Below are 24,941 nucleotides of genomic sequence, written 5' to 3' on the forward strand. Positions count from 1 at the left end.
AAAAAAAAAAAAAGACTAAAGAACAACAGTGGCTAAGTAACCAACTGAAGCCAGAAGGGGGCGGTGGGCTTCCCTTTCACACACACCTAGCCTAGGTGGGACACTAGAGGCAGAACAGCCACGCTGGGGCTGCCCATTAATGGGGCCTCAGGAACAGGGTAGGGGCAGCAAGTTGCACAGGGCCCATTCCCCAGTGATAACTCCCATGCTTTTAGCACAAAGAAGCTTCTGGGCCACTGTTAACAGAGGTGAGTCTATATACTTACATAAAAATCTTTGGGAGGCAAGAGGTTGCTAAACAGAAGGTCCCAGGTTAACTGAAGGCAAATTCACTTAACTCCTCCAGTAAGGGATCCCTGGGCCTACAGAGTGTCCCCTCTACAATGTGCAGAGTGGAAACCCTTACCTGACCCTTTACCAAACTGGTCCTGTGTCCAAAGCTCCCCCTATAAGAGGGACACGAACATCAGGCTTTTGACTTAGAAGCCCAATCAGAGAGACACACTGTGTCCCTGAAGAGGCACCTTAGAAAACTGAAACCTGGAAGGTGGGCAGATTCCTGGCAGGGCTTAAGCTGGTGTTGACAACAGGCACGGTGGCCTAGTGACTCCCAAAGACCAGTTTCAAATGGGAAGGGCTGGTGGCAAGTCCTAGAACAGATCACGGGATGGACTGGCTCCTTCCCAATCTTGCCCTCCTCCAAGTAAGTCTGCCTGATTCCTTGGAGGAGCAAGTTCCACAATCATCACTTGCCCCCAACAAACTAAAACTAGAAAGCAGGCAGCAAATGACTTTAGGCTGGCTCTGGTCCATGCAGACAGACCCTGTTTAGGTTTGGCTGAGTTGCTTCTCTGGGAAAGAAAAGGGGTGGGAGTAGCATTTCTGTGAAAAATTGCAGGTGACAATCAGAGTGCTTACGGCAGCAGGGTCTACAAACAAGGGCTTCATGCAAAAGCAGCAGGGACACTGCCACCAAGCCATCTTAGGCTTTGGTCATACGTCACACTCCAAGCACTTAGACAAGCCTGATAGGAAACGGGGTAGCACAGGCTCTTCTTCCACATGGAAAAACACAGAGAGTCACAGGAGGGAGAGCAGAAGGGTCCTTGGAACTCAAATTAGCCTTGAGCCTCTTATTGCTTAGTCAGAAAAGCTTGGGTGAACCAAATGATAGAATTGTCTAAAGGCTAACTCTTAAAGTAGGGCTTGGGAACAGGCCCCTCCTGCATTAGGATGGTGGCCGAGGTCAGGGCCTGAACCTGAAAACCTTACAATTCTGAGCTCTCATGTTCCTGAAAGAGCCGGTGTACCTAATTAACACATGGAGTCTTCTCTTCATCTGTAGCAGAACCCCTCACCCCCGCCTCCTCCCAAGCAACAGGGAATGATGCTAGGGTAAACAACATGAACTATGGGGTTTCTGTTCCACTTCTGTAACACCAAAGAGCAAGATAAGGCCTCACAACCTTGGGACAAGGAGGGAAAATATAACCACAATGTTAGCCAGACAGCTACTACTCAGAACACTGAGCTGCTGTTTCACCACCTGGCTTTCTTGAAGCTGGTTCATTCCTGAGGCTGGACCTAGAGGTGTGCAAACTGAAAATGGTAAGGGCATGAGTCCTGAGTGGGTGGTGACCTGCACCTAAAGCAATTCACAAATGCTTTGTGACACCTGGTTCAAGGGAGAAGAGAGATGGGGAATTCCTTCCCACCCAGGAGGAGGGAGGAAGAAAGGAGAGAACCTCACCCAACCCTGGGGGAGGCCATGATTAAGGCAGTGATGCTGAGGTGGGGCTCCCTTTTGGGGGGAACCCCCTTGTGCTCCCAATTATAGCAGCACTTCCTCTTTTGTTTACCACCCTGGGGAAACTTCCATTTTGTGATTATTTTTTAAAGTGTTCACTATTAAGAACCTTTGTAAGCAAGAGACACTGAGTGTACAGGTCTGTGAGGGGCTCACTCGCTCCTGTTACCAGAGACAGGAGTTATGTGCATTAGGTTGGCAACCAAATGACAAGAACACCCATTCCCCCTCAGTCCTGGAAAAGTAGGACTTCTGAGGCCATGGGGAAGAAAAGCAATAGCTAGGAAAGATGAAGGCTAGAACAGACAAAGCTTGGCACAGGACAGGCCCCAAGGGAAGACACAACAGGAAAGAGCCCTGCCCACGTAATGGGAGGGGCTGGGGCAACTGAGAGCCCTTCCCAGCCTTTGGAACAATGTCCTTGTGCCAGCACCAGCAGAATCCCTGAAGAGCAGACTCCGAAAGAAGCTTGGCTGATCTGGAAGCCAAGGGGACACAAGTTCATGCTTTGAGGATTTCTCTCTTCCCTGAACGCCCAGTGCCTCCCACATCTATCTCGGGCCCAGGACTGCAGCTTTGCCAGAAACAAATGAGGCCCACCACTCCATGTTTAGAAAGAGAATTTTAAACAGAGTCAAAAGAACGGATATCAGTTATCTGTCCACTTCCAGCGCAAGGAAAAAACTTCCTTCCTCACAGGATCAAGGCTATGGCTAGGAAGTGAGGAGGCAAGCCCAGTACCCAAGCCTTGGGGAGACAGGGTCCATGGCTGGCACTCAGCTAAAGGCAAGTGCAACTCTTGGGCCACAGGACCTGATGGCCATGGGAGCACTGGTTCTGGAACAAGTTCTCATCTTCCAAGAAATGGCATCTTTTTGTCTGCAGCAGCTGGCTGGAGCAAGTTTTCAGGAAGGTATGTGTCTGGGACATCCAAGGGCAGCCTTTGGCCCTTCCTTTCCTTGTCATACTATGACACTGAGGAAAGGCCATGGTTTGGCAATGGAGCAACAGTCTTCATCCCTATAAAGCTCAGTGGCTTGTAGGGTGACAGGAGAGGAGACACACTAACTTGGGAAGAATCTTGATCTTTCAGCTTCTGCCCCCTCAAACACTGAATATCCGGGGCACTGCAAAACACACACACATGCGCGCGTACACACACAAACACACACACTAATACACACACACACTCACTAACACACACACACACCTCAGGAACCCAACTTAGGCAGTGGGTGATTCTGGATATCATTGGTCTGATTTGCCCACCTGACATCTGACCTGCCCTAAAGTTCTTTCCAATCACTCTATTTCCAGAACCCATTTGGTGAGATGCTCCAGCTTCTGCTTGATCCATCAGGCTGATCAGAAAGGCACAATATAGCAAAGTCCCCTACTGGGATGGCCATTGCTTAGAAGCAGGAAGGCTAAGGGGCCCGCAGCTGTCCAAGACTGGTGTAGACATCGTCTGCTCCACTCAGTTCCTCAAAAATTGGGATCAGGTTCAGCAACTCAGTATCTGCCATGTCATCAAACCAGGACTGCACAGGCACCTGGGGCAGGACAAAGGTGGCGTCAATCTCCTGACTGCTGCCTATTCTCTTCCTAACCTGGAGCCCCTGGAGGCTTCGGGGGGGTGTGTGTGTGTGTGCGCGTGTGCGCGCGCGCGCACCTGGAGGCTTCTGGGGTGTGTGTGTGTGTCACTCGTCTAGTGAAGCACGTAGTCCCCAGCCCACTCCCTCTCCCAGTCCCTCCAGGGGGCCTATCTGGACTACTCACTGCGTTCTCTGGATGGAAGATGTAAGAAGCAGGCGAGTTGTCCAGGATGAGGGTTTTCCTCAGGTCCCTCCCTAGGCGGCTAAGGTCCTTGACATAGCAACCCTGGTGGAACACACAGGACTCCCGGAACAGGCGGGCCCGAAATACTCCACACCGGTCCAGCAGGTCTGTCACAGGATCAGCATACTGGAAGGAGAAGCAGCCTTAGTTTGGATGTAGTTCTGGTCCCCCTGTGGCATCCTGAGGACCAGCAAGTAGCTACTGAACCAACTGTGTCCACCACACTTGCTCCTGTTCTTTCCTCCCATCCCGCCGGTAGGTACCTTGGCCAGACTGGCAGTGAAGAGAACACATTCAAAGAGTTCCCCCATTCGTCTCAGGAACTCATCCACATAAGGCCTCTTGAGCACATATACCTGTGAAGAAGCAGAGTGGCTATGAGGCTGAAGCAGGTAGCATTGCTCACCTTCACCACTGACACAAAGAGCGGCAAACAGGCCCAAGCACCCTAGCCTTTTGGGCCAGCTGGCTGGAGCCCTCTGCCCCAGCACAGGGTAGCATCACCCCTTTACTGGGCTTCTGCAAGCCCAGCAGTCCCAACCTTAACCAAGCTCAGGAAACAGACCACATACCATGTCTCAGGAGCCATCTCTGATTCTGGCAGAGGATTATCAGCTGCCTCCAGAAACAAGTAATCAAGAATAGGCCTCACAGATGGAAACAGCCTATCCTGGATTACTTGAATCCAGCCACAGCCTCTGTGGAAGCTTTCTGTCCTTGGCTCCAGTAGGACAGTCTGTCCAGGACCCCATCAGGCAAGGACATGGGTACTTCCTGAAACATCATGACCCCACGTGGCTTCTTTGGAGAAGTGACTTTTCTCCTTGATGATCACAGACTAGACAGATAACCCTTGTGTCTTGCTCTAGCACCTACCTTTGGTGCTTACTCCTGCCAGCCACCCCCAACACCTGTATCCACCTTTCTTGATCTTACACATTTTGCTCTTAAAGATACTTTGGTACACGTTCCCTATCCATCTCATTCTATTGCTTTCTGCCTTCAGGTTATACTTGTGCTCCTAGGACCATTTCCTCAAAGCTCATTTCATCAACTCCACTCCCTAGCAAAGAGCATGTGCCTTCTATCAACTCACCAACTGGCTCAAATCAGCCACCAACTCAACAGACCCTTCTTAGCTCTGCAGTGGAATCTCCATAGAGCAGCTACAACTTTGTTCCCATCAGTCTGCCATCTCTTCAACCTCCACAAACAAGGCCCTTCCTCATCCTGGCTACATTTATCAGGTCTGACTTCCCTTCACCACTCTCTTCAAAACCAACTTTGGGTAGACAGTCCTCCTACTTCAATCATTTATATTATTCACATCCCCCATCCCCCGTTAACCAGGGGTTCACAGTCTATATTTGCTTGTTTGGAAGTATGCCTTCGTTTTTTTCCTCATGGGTTTTGCACCTCTCTTGCCCTCACCTAGACTGTCAAGGCATGCTGGGCCTAGCACAGCACCTCAGGGGGCAATGGTGCAGAAAGCCGTTAATGGAGGTGGCTGTGATGAGAACCCTTGGAAGCCTCAAACCCCATTTTCCTTGACCAGGTTATGCAGACAAGTATCAGGGGTACTAGGGCATCTGCTCCAATGGTTCCTGACCCTCAGGCCAACTGGCAGGCCTTCTGGGCAAGCATTCTCAGTAAGTGGTCTTTCATTACCAACTTCACATGATCTTTAACACCAGACTAAGCAGGTCATGCATGGCTAGAGCCTGGTCATGTTTAGATTCCAGTGCTCTTTACTTTGACAGATACATACTAAGCACTTACTCGGGCAGAATCCAGTGTTGGGGCTCAAAGGAGGAAACTCAGAGAGGGTTTCACAGAGGAGATGCCTAGGTTGGGGAGGAAAAATTCACTAGCTCCTTACAGGTAGTAGAATGGGGAGGAGGGCTGTTAAGGCAGGGAATACCTACTACTGGTTTCCTTGCTTATGACACTCAGAGAGACCCAACTATTCAGGAATAAAGAAAATGTAATAGGGCTGGGGTGATGGTGCATGCCTGTAATAAGACCTAACTCAGGAGGATCACTGTTCAAGGACAGCCAGGGCAAAAAGTTAGTGAGACCCTATCTCATGTTTTTTTTTTTTGATGGAACTCAGGGCATCCATACTTGCTAAGCAGCTGCTCTACCACTTGAGTCACTCCACCAGCCCGAGACCCTATCTCAAAAACAAGCTGGGAGAATCTAGGTCTGAGGCAAGCCCCAGCCAAATTAGTGTGAGATCCTAAGCAAAAAACAAACTAAGCCAGGTACCAGTGGCTCATGCTTGTAACCCTAGCTACTGAGAGATCAGTTAGACTGAGGTTCAAAGCCAGCCCATGAGACACTAACTCAAAAAAAAAAAAAAAAAAGCCAAAAGGACTGGGTGTGGCTCAAGTGGCAGAATAAGAGGGCTGGGTTCAATCCCCAGTACTGCCACACAAAAAAAAAAAAAAAAAAAAGAATAAATCTGTTAATAGTGCTTTGTTATTGAAATAAGGGTATCATCCACATGGGGAAGCTAATTAATAAATGATAGCTATGACTATTATTGAATGAGTAAACTGTTCTTTCAAATAACCTAACAACAAAGAGAGTGAATACAAAAAGGGTGAAAGCTAGAAGGGGATGGGGGACTTAAAAATTTTTTTGTTTTGTTTTGTTTTTTAAGATGAGAAAGCCTTAGCCAGGAGTCAGTGTTTCACACTTATAATCCTAGCTACTTTCGAGGTTCAGATCCGGTGGATATGGTCCAAGGTTAGCTCCAGCAAAAAAGTTAGCGTGATCCCATCTCAACCAACAGCTGTGCACAGTGGCAAGCACCTCTCATTACTATGAGCAAGGCAGAAATCGGGAGGATCATACTTCCAAAGCAGGCTGGGCAAAAAAGTCTGCAAGACCCCCATCTCAATGAAAAAAGGCTGGGTGTGGTAGCATGTCCCTGTCATCCCAGCCATGGTGGGAAGCCTGAAATAGGAGGTCCAGGCTGGCCTGGGCAAAAAGCAAGACCCTATGTCCAAAATAACCAGAGCACAAAGGGCTGGAGGTATACAAAGTAGTAGAGCTCCTGCCTCACAAGTGCGAAGCCTTGGGTTCAAACCCCAGTGCTACTAAAAAAAAAAAAAAAAAAAAAAAAACAGAGAAAGCCAAGATACCAGTAAAATGTGAAATGCCTAAGTCATGGAAAAGGGATCAACTGATGGAACACAGCCCCAGAAGGGAGGTAAGAACACTAGCACAGGTGGAGCAGAAGGCAGATTCCCCACCCTTTGGGCTGGGTGTGGCCTGGCAGGCAGCTCACCTGGTGAGTGGTCCCTTCAATCTCTACAGGCACTATGAAGTCAGCATTGTTGATTGGCTGTAAAGCAGAAGTTAAGGACATCAGCATGGTGGCAGAGATAAGCTGCTCCCCCTGCCCATCCACCCAACACTTGCGAGGGCTGAGAATGGGGAGAACAATCTTAGAGACTCCAGGAAGCTCCTTCTGCCAGCCTACTGAGTTCTTAGCCTAACACACTGCTATGCCCTCTTCTGGTTTTTCCTCTCTACACACCCCTCCACCACCACCTGTAAGCACACCCCACCAAATTCTGCCTAAGCTTTGACTTTTTATTTTTGAGACAGGGTCTCCCTATATAGCCCAGGTTCACTTTGAACTGGCATTTAAACTTCTGCCTCAGCCTTCTAAGTGCTGGGATTCCAGGTGTGTATCACCACACCTGGCCTTTCCAGGGCTTTCTTGAGTTAACAAACATTCTGGTAAAGTCAAAGCTAATTCAACCACTTGTTTAGGCCTGCCCTGTGTAAAATCCCAGTGGCCCTCTGTGCTATGTGGAGGGGGCAGATGTAGCCTATTGATAGTTACTGATAACAGAGGGTTCATACTCAAACATTCTTTACTATGGCTTCTAGATATCTGTGACACCAGGATGGCCTGGCCTCTCTCTTCAGTTCTCTTCTCCCCTTGCCTTTGAGCACCCGTTGCTGAGCTCACAGGCAGGCCTGAGAGGGGTGTGACTTACCTTAAAGGAGCTGTGCACAAGGGTTTCATCCAGGTCAATGACCACACAGATCCTTCCTTGATCTTCCTCTGTCACCTCCGGCAGCAGACAGGTCCCAGGGATCTAAAATCAGAGGCAGGATGCTGAAATGTGCCCACCAAACAGAAAACCCAATCGCTCCCCTCAGCAGAACTCTGGGAAGAGATGGGCTGTTTATGAAGATGGAATCATCAGGCCAGGACAGACGCCACTTGAAAGACAACAGAGACAACAGGGCTGGTTCCCTAGTTTTAGCCTCCCACGGTGACTTAACATTAAGTGATTTGACATGAAATGGTAGCTTATGGCTGTGCAGGATGGACAGCAGTTATAGGAAGAGGGTGTATGGCTGTCCCCCAAAACTTTACAATAGGCCCTCTTACAAATACTTAGATCAAATGGCTTGCAGGGCAGGGAATGGCTAGCCAGGCAATAGAGTAGGGGCATCGCTCTGCCCGCCAGGTCAGTCAGGGGCCACAAGGTAGGCAGATCCACATACCTGATAAAACTGGTACTGGAGACACTGGAGGAGATCCGACTGGGGGAAGAGAAGGAGGTGGTTAGTGCCAACTCACCAACACCTTCTGCCCCATCCAAACTACTGCTTTTGCCTCCCCAAGATCTAGCTGCCTGGAAGCCCCTCACATGACAAGGGGTTGTTTTTGCAATACTGAGGTGTAAACTCAGGGGCTGTGCTTGCTAGGCAGGTGCTCTACCACTTGGGCCATACCCAAGCCCTAAAGTGGCTTTTTTAAGGTGCTGGATGGGGAAGGGGGGAAGGCCAGAGCTTCCTTTCCACATTAGGCCTGATGAAGGGTGGAAAAGATGGCGTCCCTGTTCTTAGATGCTTTTTCAGTTGCACAAAGTGAAGAACAAGGGACTCCAGAGGCTGACTAGGGAGAGAGACAGAGGCAGAACCAGAATCTGAACTCCTCACTGGGATAGTTCTTAAACCTAGCTTCTCTTTGAGAATGTGTTTCCTCTCCCCCCACTGTGAGAAGTGAGAGGAGCACTGAGCCCCACAAAACATCAAGTAATACAATGTGAAGCCTCACTGGGAGTAACCAGAATGTGAGGGGAGGGGATGATGGAGTGGCTCAAGAGGGCCTGCTTACCAAGCACAAGGCCCTTGAGTTTAAACCCCAGTACCACCAAAAACAAAACATAAAAAATGTGAGGGAAGATGAAGAGGAGAGAGCTCAGAAAGACACCTTCCTCTTCACCTTTTGCTAATAAAATATAAAAAAGCAGAAATTGTTCTTAATGAAAGCTTAAAGACAAATTAAAATTCTAGAACTTAGAAAGACCTTGGTGTTTTAGAGAGAGGTGCCATTGGTATTTGGGACAGAATAATGTTTGTTGGTTGGGGTTTGGCTCCACCCTCAAAATGCTAGATCATATGATAATAAAAAATACCCTGTTTCCAAATGTCTCACACTGGTATAGCTGAGAACTGCTGGAAGGGTTGTTAAGAGGATAGCAGAGTTCCAATTCCTTGATTATTTGCAAAAAGGTAACTTGGAAGGTAGCTTTAAGTAGCAGAGAAAAATAGCCACAAACACTGGCTTTATAGTCCACAAGATGTGAGTTTGAATCCTAACACTACCCATGAACTCTTCTGGGGCTACCCATACCCTCTGGGTCTCAGTTTCCATATCTGTAAAGTTGGAATCCTGTGACTCCCCTGTGGAGTTACTGTGTGGATCACATGAGACAATATATGCAAAGCACCTTGTGGGGGCCCTGGAAACCACAAAGACATCTGGATGGCCCATACCATAAATGGGAAGGAGGACAACTCAGAGAAGGACAGAGGGAAGGTCTTTGTCTGGGCCAGGGACCTTCAGGACTTCACACAAGGTCACAATGCCTACTAGCTGTGGTCTGCAGGGAGTCCCACGCCAGCAGGCCCTTCCCAGCTAGGATCGCACCACCCCATCCAGCTACCTTAGCAATGGTGTTGGCTTCTTCCTTGTATGCGGTAAGTTCAGTGGAAGAACTTGACTGACCAACATGCTGGGAGCGAAAACAGCAGAAAAGGGCCTTGAAGATGTTACGTCCACGTGGCTTCTTAGGAGAGGACTTGGAGACCAGGCCTAGACAAAAGGGAATGGCAAAGGCATTAGGTACAGGGACAGGGGACACTTGTTTCTGTCAATGTTCTCTTCCAGGATATAGGAGATACACCTGATAAACGCCACATACAGTGAAACATGTGTGTTTACTCCAGCATTTCTCTTTGCAGCAGAAATAGCAGGACTCCCCACTCTCTGGTTTGGAAAATGAGATCTGAGTTACAGAAGATTTGTTCTTCATTCTATTTTGGGGGTTTGCTGGGATACAAAGATGGTCCAGGCGCACAATCTAGATATTCTCTTTGTCTAGCTGCAAGGGCTCTCAAAATTAATTCAAGAAGGCGGAAATCCCTCCTGATAACAGCAGTCTCCAAGAGCACTGATAGTTCTAGACGAGGGCTAACCCAGTCCCTGTGAATCAAGCAGAACTGTAGTTCAGTTCAGAATCAGCTTCCCTAGTTACTGAAAAACTCCAGGTTAGAAATTACCAAACAACTACAATCCCAAGGAAGAACGTACGCTCTTTGTCCACACCCTGTCTGCCCATGCTCCAGCCACTTTCCTTAACACCCCTTCCCCTTAGCAACACAGAGCTTGAACGGGAAAGAGGTGAGCCTGTGGGACATGCACGCCCAGCCCCGGGTCCTAGGCTGAGGCCTCTAGACTACAGCTGCTTTGCTCTATGTGGTGATTCCGGCTTTGGAAATTTAGACATCTCAATAGGAAGCAGGGCAAAGTAGCCTCAGAAAGGCCAAGTGGATACAAAAAGCTCTGGGAATTACAAGATTGGCCAGAAATGGACTTCAGAATGTCTTTTGCAAGTTTCTTTCACTTCAGATAAACTGTTCGGGCAACCGTTGACCACAGTGGGAAGATATGATGGCCTATGGCCAGGAGGTGGCGCTGTACAACCACAAGTCCCAAGCCACAGGTCTTTCCTGGGGGTCTGAGAACCCCACAGTTTGAGCAGCAGGCTTATGGATTGAGCCCAAGCCAGTCCAGTTTTAGGCACAGGACGAATGAGTGGGCAGGCAAATAGATGCCAGAAATGCCTATCTTTGTTGGGGAAAGAAGAGCAAACAGGGAAGCCCTGAGCCTGTGTTCTTCCTAGGGGTGAAGGGTGGGGCTGAAGGGAACAGGAAAGCAATGTGGTGGGGCAACTCAGCTCCCTCAGCTCAGTCCAGTCCTCAGAGCAGGTACCAAGGTATCCCTTTGCAGAGTAGATGATGGGACTGCCTGTGACTGTGGAGAAGAGAGCAGAAAACCAAACTGTTCCAGGGACTAAGGATGAAGAATGGGCCCTTATACAGCAGTCAGTCAAGTTTAGTTAGCAACTTCTTACCAGGGTAGCCAGGGTAGCAGGGGCCTCCCCAGGGAGCTCCCTGATTGGCTGTCCAGAGCTCATTCTCCTCTCCCTGGGTTAGGCCTTGGCTTACCCTTGACACTGGTATGACCACTGAAAATGACACTTTCCAGCAAATGGCCTGAAAACCTGGATATCACTCTCAAATTCCGAGCCTTGAAGGAAGATTCAAGATTTCTTTGGGTATGTGGTTATCAAGCTGTGCTGGGGGAGGGCAGGGCAGGCACAGGACGTGCCCCAAAGCCTTCTGTACCACAGACACCAAATTTAGAGCAGAGCCCAGCACTTAAAGATAGCAGGATGAGACGTTCTTTGGAACCCCCCTGCCCAAATACAATTCTTAATAATCTATGCAGAAATTAGGGGGAGGACAACCTCCCCCACCTGCCCCACATTAAATGCTAGGCCCAGAGACCAGGGCAGACACTGACACAAAGCTCCAAGACCAAAGCTGAACCACTGCTTTTCCTTTGGCTTATGGTTCCTTCATGCAGAACCACAACTGGAGGCTTAACCCAAGCACAGGGCCTTTCTTAAAAGGCCACATAGTCTGGGACTTTCCTGGAGAGAGGCCACATTAGGAGTGCACTCGGCAGCAGAGTGACAGACGCTGTGAAGGCTGAGTAATCCTGAGAGGCAGTGGGGTGAAAGGGGCAGCTGGCTGGGGCCATGAAGAGGCCTGACCTGTACCCATCACGGGAAGCCCAAGAGTCCTGGCCCTACACAAGAAGCTTGGGTTCTGCAGAGGGGTGAGGGTCTTTTAAAAAATGCAACGACACAGGCAGCCCCTGCGCCTCAAGAGATCACAAATGCACCAACCTTGGGAGCAAGCTCTTCAAACAGAATACCCCAGACCCACAAGAGCAAGGACAACGTCTCCCATTAACCCCACGCTCCTCCCCACAGGTCTTACTTCCCTCCATTCTTCTCCAGTTGTCTGTCCCTCTACCTTTACAAACACCACTCTGGAGAATTCAGCAGGGCCTGCTTCAGCCTTCCCTGAAGGCTGCCTCCCCTACAATGGCCTCAGTCTCTGGCATCTGTGTGGCAGGGGCTCAATAACTTTTCACTGGCTGAGTGAAAGGGACTCTGTCACTTCCACAGAGCTAGAACCTGGACAAGCTTCCACTAGTTTGCTGTGACCAAGAGGAGTGGAAAACAGAAAAAGCCTCCTTTATGTTAGAGGAAGGGAGCACTGAAGGAGCTGAGCACCTGAGGCAAGCCACCGAATCTGTCAGCCTCAGCGATATTTACTGAGCACTAAAGATGTACCAGGCCTCTATTAGACACTTGACATCACTAGCTCATTTAATCCTCATTATAAACCCATCTGTAGGTACTAATCCCCCAATTTACAGAAGGAAAACTAAAGCACAGATGGGTTAAGCAGCCTGTTCAATGTCATGTGTTAGCAGTATCAGGATTTGAACCCAGAGCCAAGGCTCTTAAGCCTTACCCAGCAGGGCCTCTGACTGTTCAAGGACATCATGCAGCTGTCCTTGAGCTGGGAGGCTTGGGGGCACTCTCAAAGTCTTGTCTTGAACTTTTGCTCCATTCCTCTCTAGGATGGACTGGTAAAAGATTAGTTTGGGGTCCGACCCCCACTTCCTTGAGGGCAGGCCATCTACAGTGCAAGGGTAACAGTCCAGGGCTCTGGGACTTCACTCCAGGGAAGTCACCCTCACTGTCCTTCCTACCTGCTCTGACCAGCAGATGTGGGGGAAGGAAGGACTGGAGCCAAGAGTTTTGGTGCAAGACCTGCTTTGTTCAGTAGGTTTAAGGGTTAGGGGAACCACACACCAGAGTGGGATCTAAAACTTGTGTCAAAAAGCCTTTTAACAGCTCCATTCAGCCAGCATGCAGTCAGGTGCAGGTCATTCCCACCCCTTTGTGTGATGGGGAGGGCACCACCCACCGCTCCAGGAGAAGAACACTGGGCCCAAGAGGATTTACAGGCCTGAAGGGATTTCATAGCACGAGGTTGCCCTCATGAGGGATTCCGTCATGAAGCGCACAGCAAGCTGCTCTCCCTCCTTCATCTGCTGGCTGTACCCCCTCTGTGGACACCAGTTCTCTTCTCCTGCCCACAGATGTGCATCTGCCCTCCCTGCTCAAACCTCTGGGTTACAGCGGGATGCCACCCAAGAGGGAATCCAGGCCAATGCTCACTGCTGCAAGACTTCCTACTCAGGCAGGGCATGGAGAGAGGGGCGATTTGAGAGCTATCCCTCTATTCTGAGGGTCACCTTGGTTGGGGGTCTGGGCTCTGCCAGTTACTGACTCAATCACACAGTCTCTTGTAGCCTTAGTTTTTTCCCCTATAAACTGGGGTAACAGTGGCTCAAGCCTGTAACCCTAGCTACTCAGGAGGCAGAGATCAGGAGGATCATGGTTCAAAGTCAACCCCAGGCAAATAGTTCTCAAGACCCATATTAAAAAAACCAATCACAAAAAAGGCAATGGTGGTAGAGTGGCTCAGGCAGTAAGAGTGCCTGCCTACCAAGTGTGAGGCAGCGAGTTCAAACCCCAGTGTGTCCTAACAAAAAGAAAAAAAAAAACAAACTGGGATGACAGCAAGACCACATCCAGGACAGAAAGGATAAAACTTAAGAGTGAGGCACTGTGAAAACTCTAAAACTAAATGCTGTGCTTTAATTATCTAATTGGTGACATCATGGGTGTCACTCCAGGAAACCAGCAACAGGACCAGGAGCCCTCCCACTCCCATCATGCGGATGAAGCCGTGACAGAAGATGAGGAAAGAGGGCCTGCCAAAACCACCTTCTCCCAATCCACCAAAAAGTACGCTCAGTTCACAGCCCGCATGGTACAGTGAATGATAACTTAGCAGGCAAGGCTGTCCCATTTGCTACGGACATCCCCCTCTCCTCTTATGTCCCCCACTCCCCCAGAAACAGCCAGATAAGAACCATGTTTGTTTCTGTCCTGTAAGAAGCATGTGCAGGCACACACATGTCCACACACACAGATGAAGACTAGCCTTATGAGGGCCATGCTATTTTTAACCTTCTTCTGAAGGTCAGGTCCAGATATTACCCTTGCCATATACATAGCTTTGTGTCCCAGCAAAGGAACTCCTTGCAGGAAATCCGCCAGGGACTGGGCAGAAGGCAACCCTTCAAGCCACTGGATTTTAACAGGCCCATTCACATACAAGGATGCTTTTCTTCTAGGTTTGCCCCCCCACACACAAGGCACTTCCTTCCACACCACCTCCCATCCCCCCACAGCAAAGGTTTGCTCTGGCTATCACTATAAAATGGCCTCTCAGAGGGGCCTCCCTCCCCTTAGCTATTGGAGGAAGGAGAGTATTTGGAGCATTTCCGGCCCTTCTTGGCCAGCTGCCTGGGCCCTCCGGCCAAGACACATCTGATTGGAGCTCCCCATGGAGAGGAGTCCTCCCAGGTTGTCGGAAAGGGGCATCTGTGTCTTGGGTAAAGACACGCACTAAAGTGCCAGGTGGACGGAAGGACTCCTGGGACCAGCAGATGAATGGGCAGGGAGACAAGAGACTGTGAGAGATGCCTAGACGTCCTCCACACAGAAAGGACTGGAAACACAGAGAGGAGGGTGTACCTCTATCCATCGTGCCCAACCACTAACACTATCCAGCTAACAAGGCAGGCAGGACCTCATCCAGCTCAGCACCAGCTCCCAAAGTTCCAAAATGTAGCTGTGAATCTGACTGCATGGACATTTTTTTTTTTTAAATAAAAAGCAGTTTGCCTGGCATCAGTGGCCCACACCTGTAATCCTAGCTACTCAGGAGGCAGAGATCAGGAGGATTGCAGTTTGAAGCCAGCCTAGGCAAATAATTCGCAAGACACTATCTCGAAAACACCCTTCACAAAAAAAGGGCTGGTGGTGAACTCAAGGGTAAGGCCCTGAGTTCAAACCCAGTACTGAGGAGAAAAAAAAGCAATTTGAATCATGCTGTTTGGCTCAAACTAGCTCTCTTCACAGTGGTGCCCTCCTGCCCCTCCCTCCCTCCCTCCCTCCCTCCCTCTCTCTTTCCTTCTTCTTTTTCTTTTGTGGTGCTGGGGAATACTATGCAAGTGCTCCATCATTAACCTATACTCTTTAAATAGTCCTCGTTTTTTTTTTGCGGAACTCAGGGCCTACATAAGCCGTTCCACCAGCCCCTTTTTTAGATAGGGTCGTGAACTATGTAGCCCTGGGTGGCCTCAAACTTGAGATCCTTCCAACTCAGCCTCTAGGGTGCTGGAAGTACAGGTGTGCATCACTATGCCTGGCACCTCTCTTCTGTCAGTCCTGCCACCTGTGGAATGGGATGGGGCACAAGCCACACACTACTATGCCTCCTCCCTTGTCCCCTTCAGCAATCGAGTCTCAACCTGAGGGCCATTCCTTAAAGAAGGGCTCACTTTGGGAAGGAGATTTCTGGCAACTTCTAAAGCATGATCAACATACCTTGTTGATTTTAGAATCAACCTCTAAAGGAGTCACTGGCAAAACACCCTCTTGGACAGCTCCAACATTTTACAAAAATGTGTTTAAAAAAAAAAGACTGGGTGCCAGCAGCTCACACCTGTAATCCTAGCTACTCAGGAGGTAGAGATTAGGAGGATGACTGTTTGAAGCCGGCCCAGGCAAATAGTTCACGAGACTCTATCTCGAAAATACCCAACACAAAACAGGGCTGGAGTGGCTCAAGTGGTAGAGCATCTGCCTAGCAAGTGTGAAACTCTGAGTTCAAGCCATAGTACTGGAGAAATAAATAAATAGTTTTAAAAAATGTGCTGGGGTGGGGTCCCCAGAAGTAGCAGGTTCTGAGCCAGAGATAGGAGGCATTTCCTCACAGATATGTAGGCAGCAAGCTCAGGTCTCCTGGCCCCACTCTACAGGTCCTGGGGCAATGTCAGGGAAGTTGATCTGATGGCCCACTGGGCAGCAGGAACAAACCTGAGATGCATCTGAGAAAATGCTAAATGCTGGCTCCTACCCTGCCTAGGAGAAGGCTACAACACACACAGCACCAGCCAGAGCAGGGGTGACATTGTGGGGGACTGGAAGTCAGCCATCTCAGGCCTTTCTTCCTCCTAAAGAGATGCTGAGCAGGCCCCTGGGGGGCTAACAGAAACCTGCCACATAGGACACAAATACCCTCTTGGTGGCTGTTTTAGTTCCTGTCTTGGCTCTCTGCCCCTGACTCCTGGAATGCATGAATTTAGTCACAGACCAAGAAGAACCCAGTGCCCCTCTCCTCCAGCTTCCACAGCCTGCCTTTGGTTGACAGCAGCATTAGAGTGAGATAGAGAAAGGGCAGTGAAGGCACAGGACAAAGGAATGGGACCCTTGGACCAGTTAACAAAATAGTTGTGCCACAGGCTCAAGTTTAATTACTGGCTCCAGGGGCTAGGAGTATAGCTCAGTGACAGGGCGCTAGCCTAGCATATGCAAGGCCCTGGGCTTGACTGAGTTGAAAAGTAAAAAAAAATCCTGTCTCTGCTGTCTATTAAGGTGTGTGGCCAGGGGCCTCAGTGTCTTTAGAAGAATACCTGTATCTCAGAGGGTGAGTATTACAAGGAGCTTTGGGAGTGATCTGGCCCTAATAAATTCTTGGTGTCAGCTACTAGTCATTAAGGGCAAGGCACTTTCATACTCTTATCTCAATCTCAAAATGCCTGCACTGAAAGGGACCATAGCATTTCTTCTAACTCATTCTAGGTCAGAGAGATAGTGACAGGGCCAAGCCCGGGAAACAGTCTTTTCTAGAACTCTACAACAAAAGTCAATCACCTCTCACTGAGGCTGGCTAACCAGTTCCTTCCTCAAGCAGCTGACCTTTGCAGAAGGACTGTAATTTTACCAAGGAAGCACCCACCTCCAGGGACACTCCCCTGCTCCTCCCACAAGCCTCATCTTCATCTGGGCCCAGCCAACCAGTGTAGGTGTGTCCACCTGAGACAGCACTAAACTGGAAGTTAGGAAACCTGGGCTTGTGCCCCAGTGCAGCTTCACAGCAGCTCTGGGATTCAGTTTCCTCACAGGTCACTAGGGAAGGTCTCCCCTGGATGGTCCCTTACAAGGGGACTTCAGATCACCTAAGCCACCTTGTAACTCAAAGGCACTCCAAAAAAGTGGAAGGCCAATGCAAGCAAGAGGAGTAATGCTGGCCTCTGTAGCCCAGGTCTGGCTGACACTGGGCTGTGGCCCTAGGTGAAGTGCTTACCTCATGGGCTGTTACGAGGATTAGCTGAGATGCTAGATAGAAACATCTAGTAACAGTGCTTTGCTCATGATAAGTAAGTGCTTGATAAATACTGGTTGTGACCACTGCTGGGTAAGCAAGGATCATTACTGTCTACTCTCTCAGAAAACTTCAGGATGTCCCTTGAGGAACACAGGATCTCTAAGGACCTCCAAAAGCCAATCTTCCTGTTCAGGACTGAACAGGCAGTAGAGTCACTGCTGTGCTTACCTGGCTCTTCTCCGAGGACACCTGTCAGAATCACAGGGAGCATCTGGAACACACACATGCCAGGCCCACCTGCCATGCTCTGATTCAGTAGGTCCCAGTTGGGGGGTTCTGTATTTTTAGTAAGCGTCACAGGAAGATTCTGATGCATGCCCCTGGTGGAGAGCCAATGTCTTAACGGTTGCCAAGAGGTCTCTGAGCCACCATTCCAGGACTGGAAAGGGATTCAGTTAAAGTCCCATAGCCTCTCCCCATCCCCCTCCCCACACACCCTATCAATGGACTGAGTCGTCTTTCTAGGGGCACTTGTTCTATTCCAGGGGCACTTGTTCTATTCCATACATGAGTCAAAGATCTGAGCCTGCCAGCATTCAGGTCCCAGTCCCAGTCAAAGGAAGGGTCTTCCCATTCTGCTATGCAAACAGAAGAGCTGGGATGCACTGTCCCTTCCCACAGGCCTGTGTTATGCAATATGAGCCTTCCTATAAGTCTGCTTGGTTCTCACTGAGGCTGGGGCCCCACTTGCTCCCTGGGAACTATGCAGGTGGAAAAGAGCAAATTCAACAGGATGGAAAATTATGTCAAGAGATAAAAGAGGCTGGGTGTGGTGTTGTTCTCCCCAATCCCAGCAGTTGGAGGCTAAGGCAGGAGGATCACAAATTTGAGGCCTGCAAGACTGAAGAAAAGACAGAGAGGTAAAAGAGGTATAAGAGACTACAAGCAAAGCCTGATTGGGGTTGGCGGGGGTGGGGGGGGTTTAAGAGCCCCTGGAAGGGAAAGGAAATGTCAGATCCCTAAAAGAGCTGACCAGTAAAAGACAGCACACATATCTCCTGCCCAGAGGGAGGCTCTGGTGCCCAGTGAGGACCCATTCTGCAGAAATGGATCCAGGCTCAGGCTGAAGCCCAGTCTGAAGAGCTGGGCACTATGTTGACAAAGAAACTCAAATTCTGTTCAAGTTGGCCTCTGGTCCAGAGAGGCTTTTAGTTCTAAGAATCTAACCTCTCCACTTTGATTTCTACTACTTCAGTCATAAGACTTGCATATTCATAGCGCAAAGTGGCTCAGACCTCTAATCCCAGCTACTCTGGAGATGGAGACCCAGAGGTTGGAGGTTCGAGGCCAGCCTGGGCAAAAATTTATTCAAGAGACCATGTTTCAACCAACAGCTGAGCATGGTGGTGCATGCCTGTCATTCCAGCAATGTGGCAAGCATAAATAGGACTGTGGTCCAGATCTGCCAGGAGAAAAAAGTGAGAGCCTAGCCTGAAAATAACCAAAGCAAGAGGGTGTAGCTCAAGTGGCCCCAAGTTCAACTTCTCATACCACCACACACAGAAAAACAAAACAAAAACGAAACCTTGCATGTTAATGTACTCCTCTGCATCCCAGTTGGGGACCAGCCCTCCAAGTCAGAAGAGGGGGAGTGAATTTTATCAGAGGGACACCCATATATCCTCCCTTACCCGAAGACAAGTGAATCAATTCCAGACGGCAGCCTGAGACAGGATGAAAAGCAATTTAATGTTGTTTTTCATGCTTTCAATATTCTACCCCAAAACTGAAGCTGCAAAGGCATAGCTTTAAAGTATGTATTTCTCCTCAAAACCTGCTTCTTTTTTTCCTTTCAAGAAATTAGGATTCTTGTTGGGCGCCGGCAGCTCATACCTGTAATCCTAGCTACTAAGGAGGCAGAGATCAGGAGGATCATGGTTGGAAGCCAACCTGGGCAAACAGTTCTGCAAGACCCTATCTCAAAAAACTCTTCACAAAAATTGGGCTGGTGGAGTGGCTCAAGGTGAAGGCCCTAAATTCAAACCCCAGAACCGCAAAAAAAAGAAAGAAAGAAATTAGGATTTTCTAAAAGAAATAACCTCAATTTCCCTGAGTTCATAAACCCTCAAAGCAAATGTAAGCGGTCAGAGAATGTGGCACAAACTGTCTTAGGTATTGTTATATCTGCCTCTGAGAGGCCAAGCAACTGCTGTGAAAGTTTAGTTAAGACTTCAGAGACTCTTACAGGAGGTGCATGCTCTCCTGGCCTACTCCCACCCCCATCTGCCCAGGCCCCAGGCAGAATAGCTGAAGCCCCCAAATACACACCACTAAAGACACAAGCAGATAAAATGCTATCCCAAGTCACACAGACACAAGGAAGGGGTCTGTGCAGGAAGACTGTGTGCAACCTCAGAAATTGATGCTTCCAGAAACCCCAAGCCTCCCCAGTGTCCCCTGACCCCAAGCTACCTGTTCTTAATAGTAAAACCCACATGACCTGTACACTGTGTCCTTGGGGGAATGGAAGTAGTAGCAGATGAGCTGCATAAAAAGGAATATTAACATTTACCAATCATTACTAAGCACAGCATTATACAAAGGTAGGTATCATTATTCCTATTTTACAGATAAACTGCTCAGAATATTAAAGTGACTTGTCAAGTTTCATTATGAATAGGAAGAGCAGGAGTTTGAACCCAGCCCTTCTTGGTCCCACATTTTATGCCATTCAAGAACCAAACTTCCCAAGACGGAAATAAAAGCTAATATTCCAAATTACCCAAAAGCTAGCAGGAAGAAAAGTAAGGAAGAGAAGCGGTGTCCGTACACAACCCCACATGTATTTACAATCGTCTTTCTTTCTCATACTTAGGAACGTTTCTATTCGTTAATTTGCCACAGGAAAGCTGGGAGCATCAAATCACCTTGGCTAAAAATGTGAATTCTAAAGTATTTACCATTTTACGAAATCTGTGTTGAGGGATTTGGAAGGTCCCACAGAGAAGAAACCTGCCACCGTATTTTGTTGAGAAGGAAGGAGCTTCACCATCTTTGTCATCCAAGGGACTTTTCATAGGAATTCCAAAGTCCTGGAAAAGTGAACTGCAGAGGGCAGCCCCAGACACTGAGCATTTTACAAACTTTGCTGCTGAGTTAGAAGCAGTCCCCTGGGGTTCTTTCTCAAAACAGGACAAACACAAGCATCAATGGCCACACAGGCCCCAATCCCACCCCAAGATGAAGGGGGGTGGGAATCCAAAGGGGACATAGGACTGAGCCTCAGCTGCACTGAGAATGCACAGAGGCCAAGAGAGAGGCTGCACGGGGAGAGCACCCACCCCACACATCCAGCTAGACTCCTGTCTAGCCTTTCCCATGAATGGCTCAGCTACATTTATAGGGAGAGGTTTTGGTTTCTTGAAAAAGAGGCAGAATTTCTCCCTTCTGTGCAGAAAGCAGGAGCTAGAAACACCTGCCTAACTCTGGCAGTCATCAGTTCTGCTTAGTTATCAGAACCTACCCAGTTCCACATTTAAGAAGCCGAATCATGCTTCATGCTTCCCAAAGAAGGGGCATCAGGTTTCTCTGACAGCAAAGTTCATCTCCCACTCCTGAAAAAAGGGCTGTGGTCACTGAATGAGAGGAAGCTGCCTCACTCTTTTACTTCACATTGGGAGGTTACAGGGTAGACCTTGCTTCCTAGACTTTGCCCCGTCTAAGCACAAAGCACAGGACACCACATCCCAGCAATGCAGTGACACCTCAGGATGGGGTTGCAGTAAGAGGCCTTTCAGGTCGAACTGATACCACCTTTTCTTTTCGATAAATACAAGGATGTATTTTTGGCTGAGGTTTGAACTCAGGGCCTTGAGTTTGTTTGGCAGGCACTCCACCCCCTGAACCATGATCCCAGCTTTTTGATTTTTGATGTTACCCTCAATCCTGTCCTTGCTGTACCAGGAAGCCATTTCTCCCATCTGTCTGGACAGACGATCCAATTTTGGTGCTTTTCTCACTGATGCTTTCAGCAACTTTGTTCTACTTCTCCTACTGTAATTACTTTTGAATCATCAACACACCCAGACAGCCTTAAAGCTCAGAGAACAGAATGCTAAAAATGAAAAAAAAAAAAAAAAAAAATCTGCAATGGAAAACAACTTCTCTAAAAAGCCACCCAAGCTAGAAGCAATTTGTTTCTTTCCAGAAATTGACTTAATAAACTATGTCTCACTCCTTCCCCTCTTTCTAAAGGCAGGCAGGGGTTGGGGATGGGATGTGGGGGATAGGAGGGGACTCCTGAAGGAGCTAATGAAAACATGTGCTCCCTCCCTGTCGTTTTGGTTTTTGTTTTTAAGATGCAGGTTCTGTTTGTAAAAGATGTGGAACTCAGCAAGTTGGCTTGGTTGCTGGGTGCCCAAGCAGCCTAGGAAGAAAGCCTGCCTTCTCTGGAATGCAATCAAATTACAAGGAGAGGGGAGGGAAAGGGAGGGAGAGACCCAATGGCTGCTGGCTTGAGAATTCAGATTCCTCCAGGGTAAGTTTGAAGGACAAACCACACACACAAAAGACAACAAAAGCATAACTCCAAGAAAATCCAACCAACCCCAGCAACTTGACACTGTCAGAAAGCCAGTTGCTTTGCTTTCTGCTGCCTACCACTCATCTCGGTGGAGGAAAAATGTCACTCCACACCCTGGCTTTCCTTCACTCCTGGTGGCCCCTCCACCACCAAGTCACCGAGGGAGATGCTACATGAGAGAAGGGCCTGCCAGAAAGCCCCCAGGTTGCACTTCCTAGCTTACCATTGGCCCCAAATTCTTCACCTCTGGCAGGCTCTTGGAGTCCTTTCCTGGGATGAGAGCGGGAAGAGAGTGGCAGTGAACTGTAAACACAGGCAGCCAATCCCCTTTCAACCCTCAACACAGCTGAGTAGTCAGCAGACGGGGTGAAGTTGCTGTGTCTGTCACACAGTCGGTCAGGGATGCAGCCAGGAGAGCAGGGATCCTGTCAACAGGAGGTCAGGGATGCAGAGGCCTTCTGGGGCTTGGATCTAAGTAGGGAAGTGAGTAGGCAAGGCTCCGTTCCCTCCTCAGGACAAGCTCATTTAAAGGGCCATGAATGAAAGAAGCAAACACTGCCCCCTCCCTCCACCAAGAAATTCCTGAGAGGCTGACACACCACCCCAGCTGCTTTGCCCCTGGGCAAATTGGGGGAGCTTCTAGGGAATGGGAACCCTAGGAATAAGTGACCGGCTGACTAATACTGCCAAACAGAGGGAGGTGACGACACCCAGGCCCTGCAGCTGGTGACCCACCAGGCTCTAGGCCTCAGTATATTCAATTGCAGCACAGGCCCTTCCTTTCACGCCCTGTTCGAGGGTGAGGAAGAGGGCAGAAACACTCAGGTTTTGGTCCCAAAAGTGTGCTGTCTCCCCAAGCCTCAGGACCAAGTGGCCCCAGTCCTGGGAGTTCTTTAGAAAAAAAAAAAATCGATATTAGTCTTTACTCTAGAAGGAAATTCTACCTGCTATTTTAGACATAGTCCTCAAGGCCAGAACATTGGGGTGGGGGGAATTTCGGGGCCCCCACTGTGATCGAACTAAGCGATTTCATCCTTGGGCTCCAACCTTCTCGCCCCTGCGGGAGGCATAGGCCTCACTCCACTCGGGTCCCCAAGCCACCACAGAAAGGGCCGTGACTGCCCCACCCCCGAGTCTCCACCTGACCGTCAGGAAGGCGGGGGCCGCAGCCGCTGCCCACGGAGAACTCGCACTTTTTCGCTGCGCGATTCAGAAACACGCCGGGTCTGATGCCATCCGGCGAATTATGTAACCAGGGACACCGCTCCCGGGCTAAACAAACGCGGCTCTGTGTGTGCAGCGGCGGCCCCAGGGGAGCGCACCGGGCAGGGAGGGGCTCCGGCCCGGCCTCGGGTCGGGCTTGTTTGCTCAGCGAAACCGGCGGGAGGCAGCCCCGCGAGAGCCCCGCGCCACGGAGGTCCCAGGCCTAACGCCAGGGCCCAGACCCCTCCCCCACCGCGGCCACCCCCACCAGGCGGTGAACTTGGTCCCAAGTCCCACCGGACGCCGTCACCGCCAACCGTTGGCGCGATCTTAGGATCTGGGGGCCTACGAAGTACAGAACTCCAGTCCCGGCTCTGTTCCAGCTCGGGACCCCTCGGTCCCTCTTTTCCACCCCTTCCCGCGGTCCTTGGGCAGCCGCGTGCCGCGGTGCAGGAAAGTGACGATCCATTCCCCCCCACCCACCCACCGCACTCAGAAGGGGGCGGGCGCGGGTGGGCTCGTATTTCGAGCGCGACCCCTCAGTCTCTGCGTAGGGGGGAGGGGTTGCACGACGGGGTGACAGCTGCGCGGTTGACACCCCTCCCCCTTGGGCGCAGGGGGCGGGGGCCCCGCGAGCCCCCCCACGGAGATCTGAGTACCGATAAGGACGCGGTGGCAGGTGGACCAGGGGGTCCGTTTGGAAGCGTCTGTCCTGAGCCGCGAGAGGTCAGGAGACAAGACGCGGGTTCGGAGATGTGCCAGCCCCCTCCCCGCCCGGGGGCGACGCAAAGTTTTGGGAAGTTGCTGCCCCTACCTTGCTTGGTGAGCACCAGGGCGTCTTCCCTCCGCGCCTGGGTGATGATGGAGCCGTGTTCCATCTAACAATCCCGCGGGCCCGGGCTGGCTGGGCGGGAGGACCGGCGGGCGTGCAGGGAGGTTGGGTTGTGCTGGGGGCCCTGCGCGGGAGCCCGCTCCGGCTCTGGCTCCCGAGACTCGGACTCCCACAGCTGTTCACATCCCCCCTCTTGTTTCCTCCCCGGGCCGGGAAGGAAGGCGGCCTGTACGGAGGGCGGGTGGCCCGGGCAGCGGCTCCCCGGGTGCCCCCGGCCCCGATCCCCCGGTGGCAGCTCCGGGCTCCTCAGTTTGGGTCCAACATGGAGAATCCGGAGCGAAAACAAGAGGAGGAAATGGGACACGGGGCGGTTTCCAGGCTCCCCTCTCCCCTCCGTACTCCAGATAAACAACCCGCGGCTGCGGCGCCCACCCCCGCGCGCCTCCCGGCTCTGGACCCGGCCTCTTCACCCCCTGCCGGCGCTTCCTCTTTCCCAGCCACCGTCCTAGGCCCCGGGACCCTCCACCTGTGAGCGGCCGGGGCTGCGGTCGGTCCAGAGCGTAGCTATTTTGTTACGAAAAACGAATCCCGAGGGGGGTGGGGTAGCGGGCGGGCAGGCTGACGGGGGAGACTTGAAACCGCTCCGGCACTCCGATTGGCTCAGTTGGAGAAAAGGGGCGTGGCCCCTCCTTACTATGCGGTGCGAGGACCCAACAACATTCCAGTCGCCACGGCCACGCCCCCCGGCCACTCCCCCCCTCGCCAGGCTGCGGCCTCCTAGTCTCCTCGGCCACACCTCTTTCCCAACTACTTAAAAGGCCACTCCAAATCTCACGTTTCTCTCTTGTACTGAGGTGTTCTTGTTGCTTCGCGCGTTCTACTCCAGAAAAGCAAAATGGTTCCGCCCTTCGCGTAATCCGGGCGAGCCCTGAAGTCTAACCTGGGTCAGCCTGAGTGGCGGTGGCTCGGGG

The 24,941-nt window shown here is 50.5% G+C and overlaps 1 protein-coding gene across 3 annotated transcripts; it reads right to left on the reverse strand.

Moving 5' to 3' along the window:
• On the reverse strand, positions 1-24,541 carry Ctdsp2 (CTD small phosphatase 2). Of its 3 annotated transcripts, XM_020163402.2 has the most exons (8): positions 23,953-24,541; positions 9,628-9,776; positions 8,180-8,218; positions 7,663-7,764; positions 6,942-6,998; positions 3,910-4,002; positions 3,587-3,772; positions 1-3,360 (listed from the first exon to the last, which is right to left on the reverse strand). In XM_020163402.2, the coding sequence occupies exons 1-8, from the start codon at positions 24,014-24,016 to the stop codon at positions 3,235-3,237; spliced, it is 816 nt and encodes a 271-aa protein (XP_020018991.2). In that variant the 5' UTR covers positions 24,017-24,541; the 3' UTR covers positions 1-3,234. The 3 variants fall into 3 exon arrangements, with proteins under 3 accessions (XP_020018991.2, XP_073939882.1, XP_073939881.1); XM_074083781.1 differs by lacking the exons at positions 6,942-6,998; positions 7,663-7,764; positions 8,180-8,218; positions 9,628-9,776; positions 23,953-24,541 and adding an exon at positions 5,426-5,444; XM_074083780.1 differs by lacking the exons at positions 6,942-6,998; positions 7,663-7,764; positions 8,180-8,218; positions 9,628-9,776; positions 23,953-24,541 and adding an exon at positions 4,219-4,246.
• Positions 24,542-24,941: the final 400 nt, after the last annotated feature.

Source organism: Castor canadensis, chromosome 8 (genome assembly GCF_047511655.1).
Source record: "Castor canadensis chromosome 8, mCasCan1.hap1v2, whole genome shotgun sequence".
Classification (NCBI taxonomy): Eukaryota; Metazoa; Chordata; class Mammalia; order Rodentia; family Castoridae; genus Castor; species Castor canadensis.

Bases quoted from the DNA above. Each gene is read 5' to 3' on its own strand.
- Ctdsp2 (XM_020163402.2), bottom strand. From the start codon at position 24,016: ATGGAACACGGCTCCATCATCACCCAGGCGCGGAGGGAAGACGCCCTG. The intron at 8,219-9,627 runs GTAGCTGGATGG...CTCTTCCCCCAG, and splicing joins AAGCCAACACCATTGCTAAG to TCGGATCTCCTCCAGTGTCT. The intron at 3,361-3,586 runs GTGAGTAGTCCA...GTCCTGCCCCAG, and splicing joins TCTTCCATCCAGAGAACGCA to GTGCCTGTGCAGTCCTGGTT.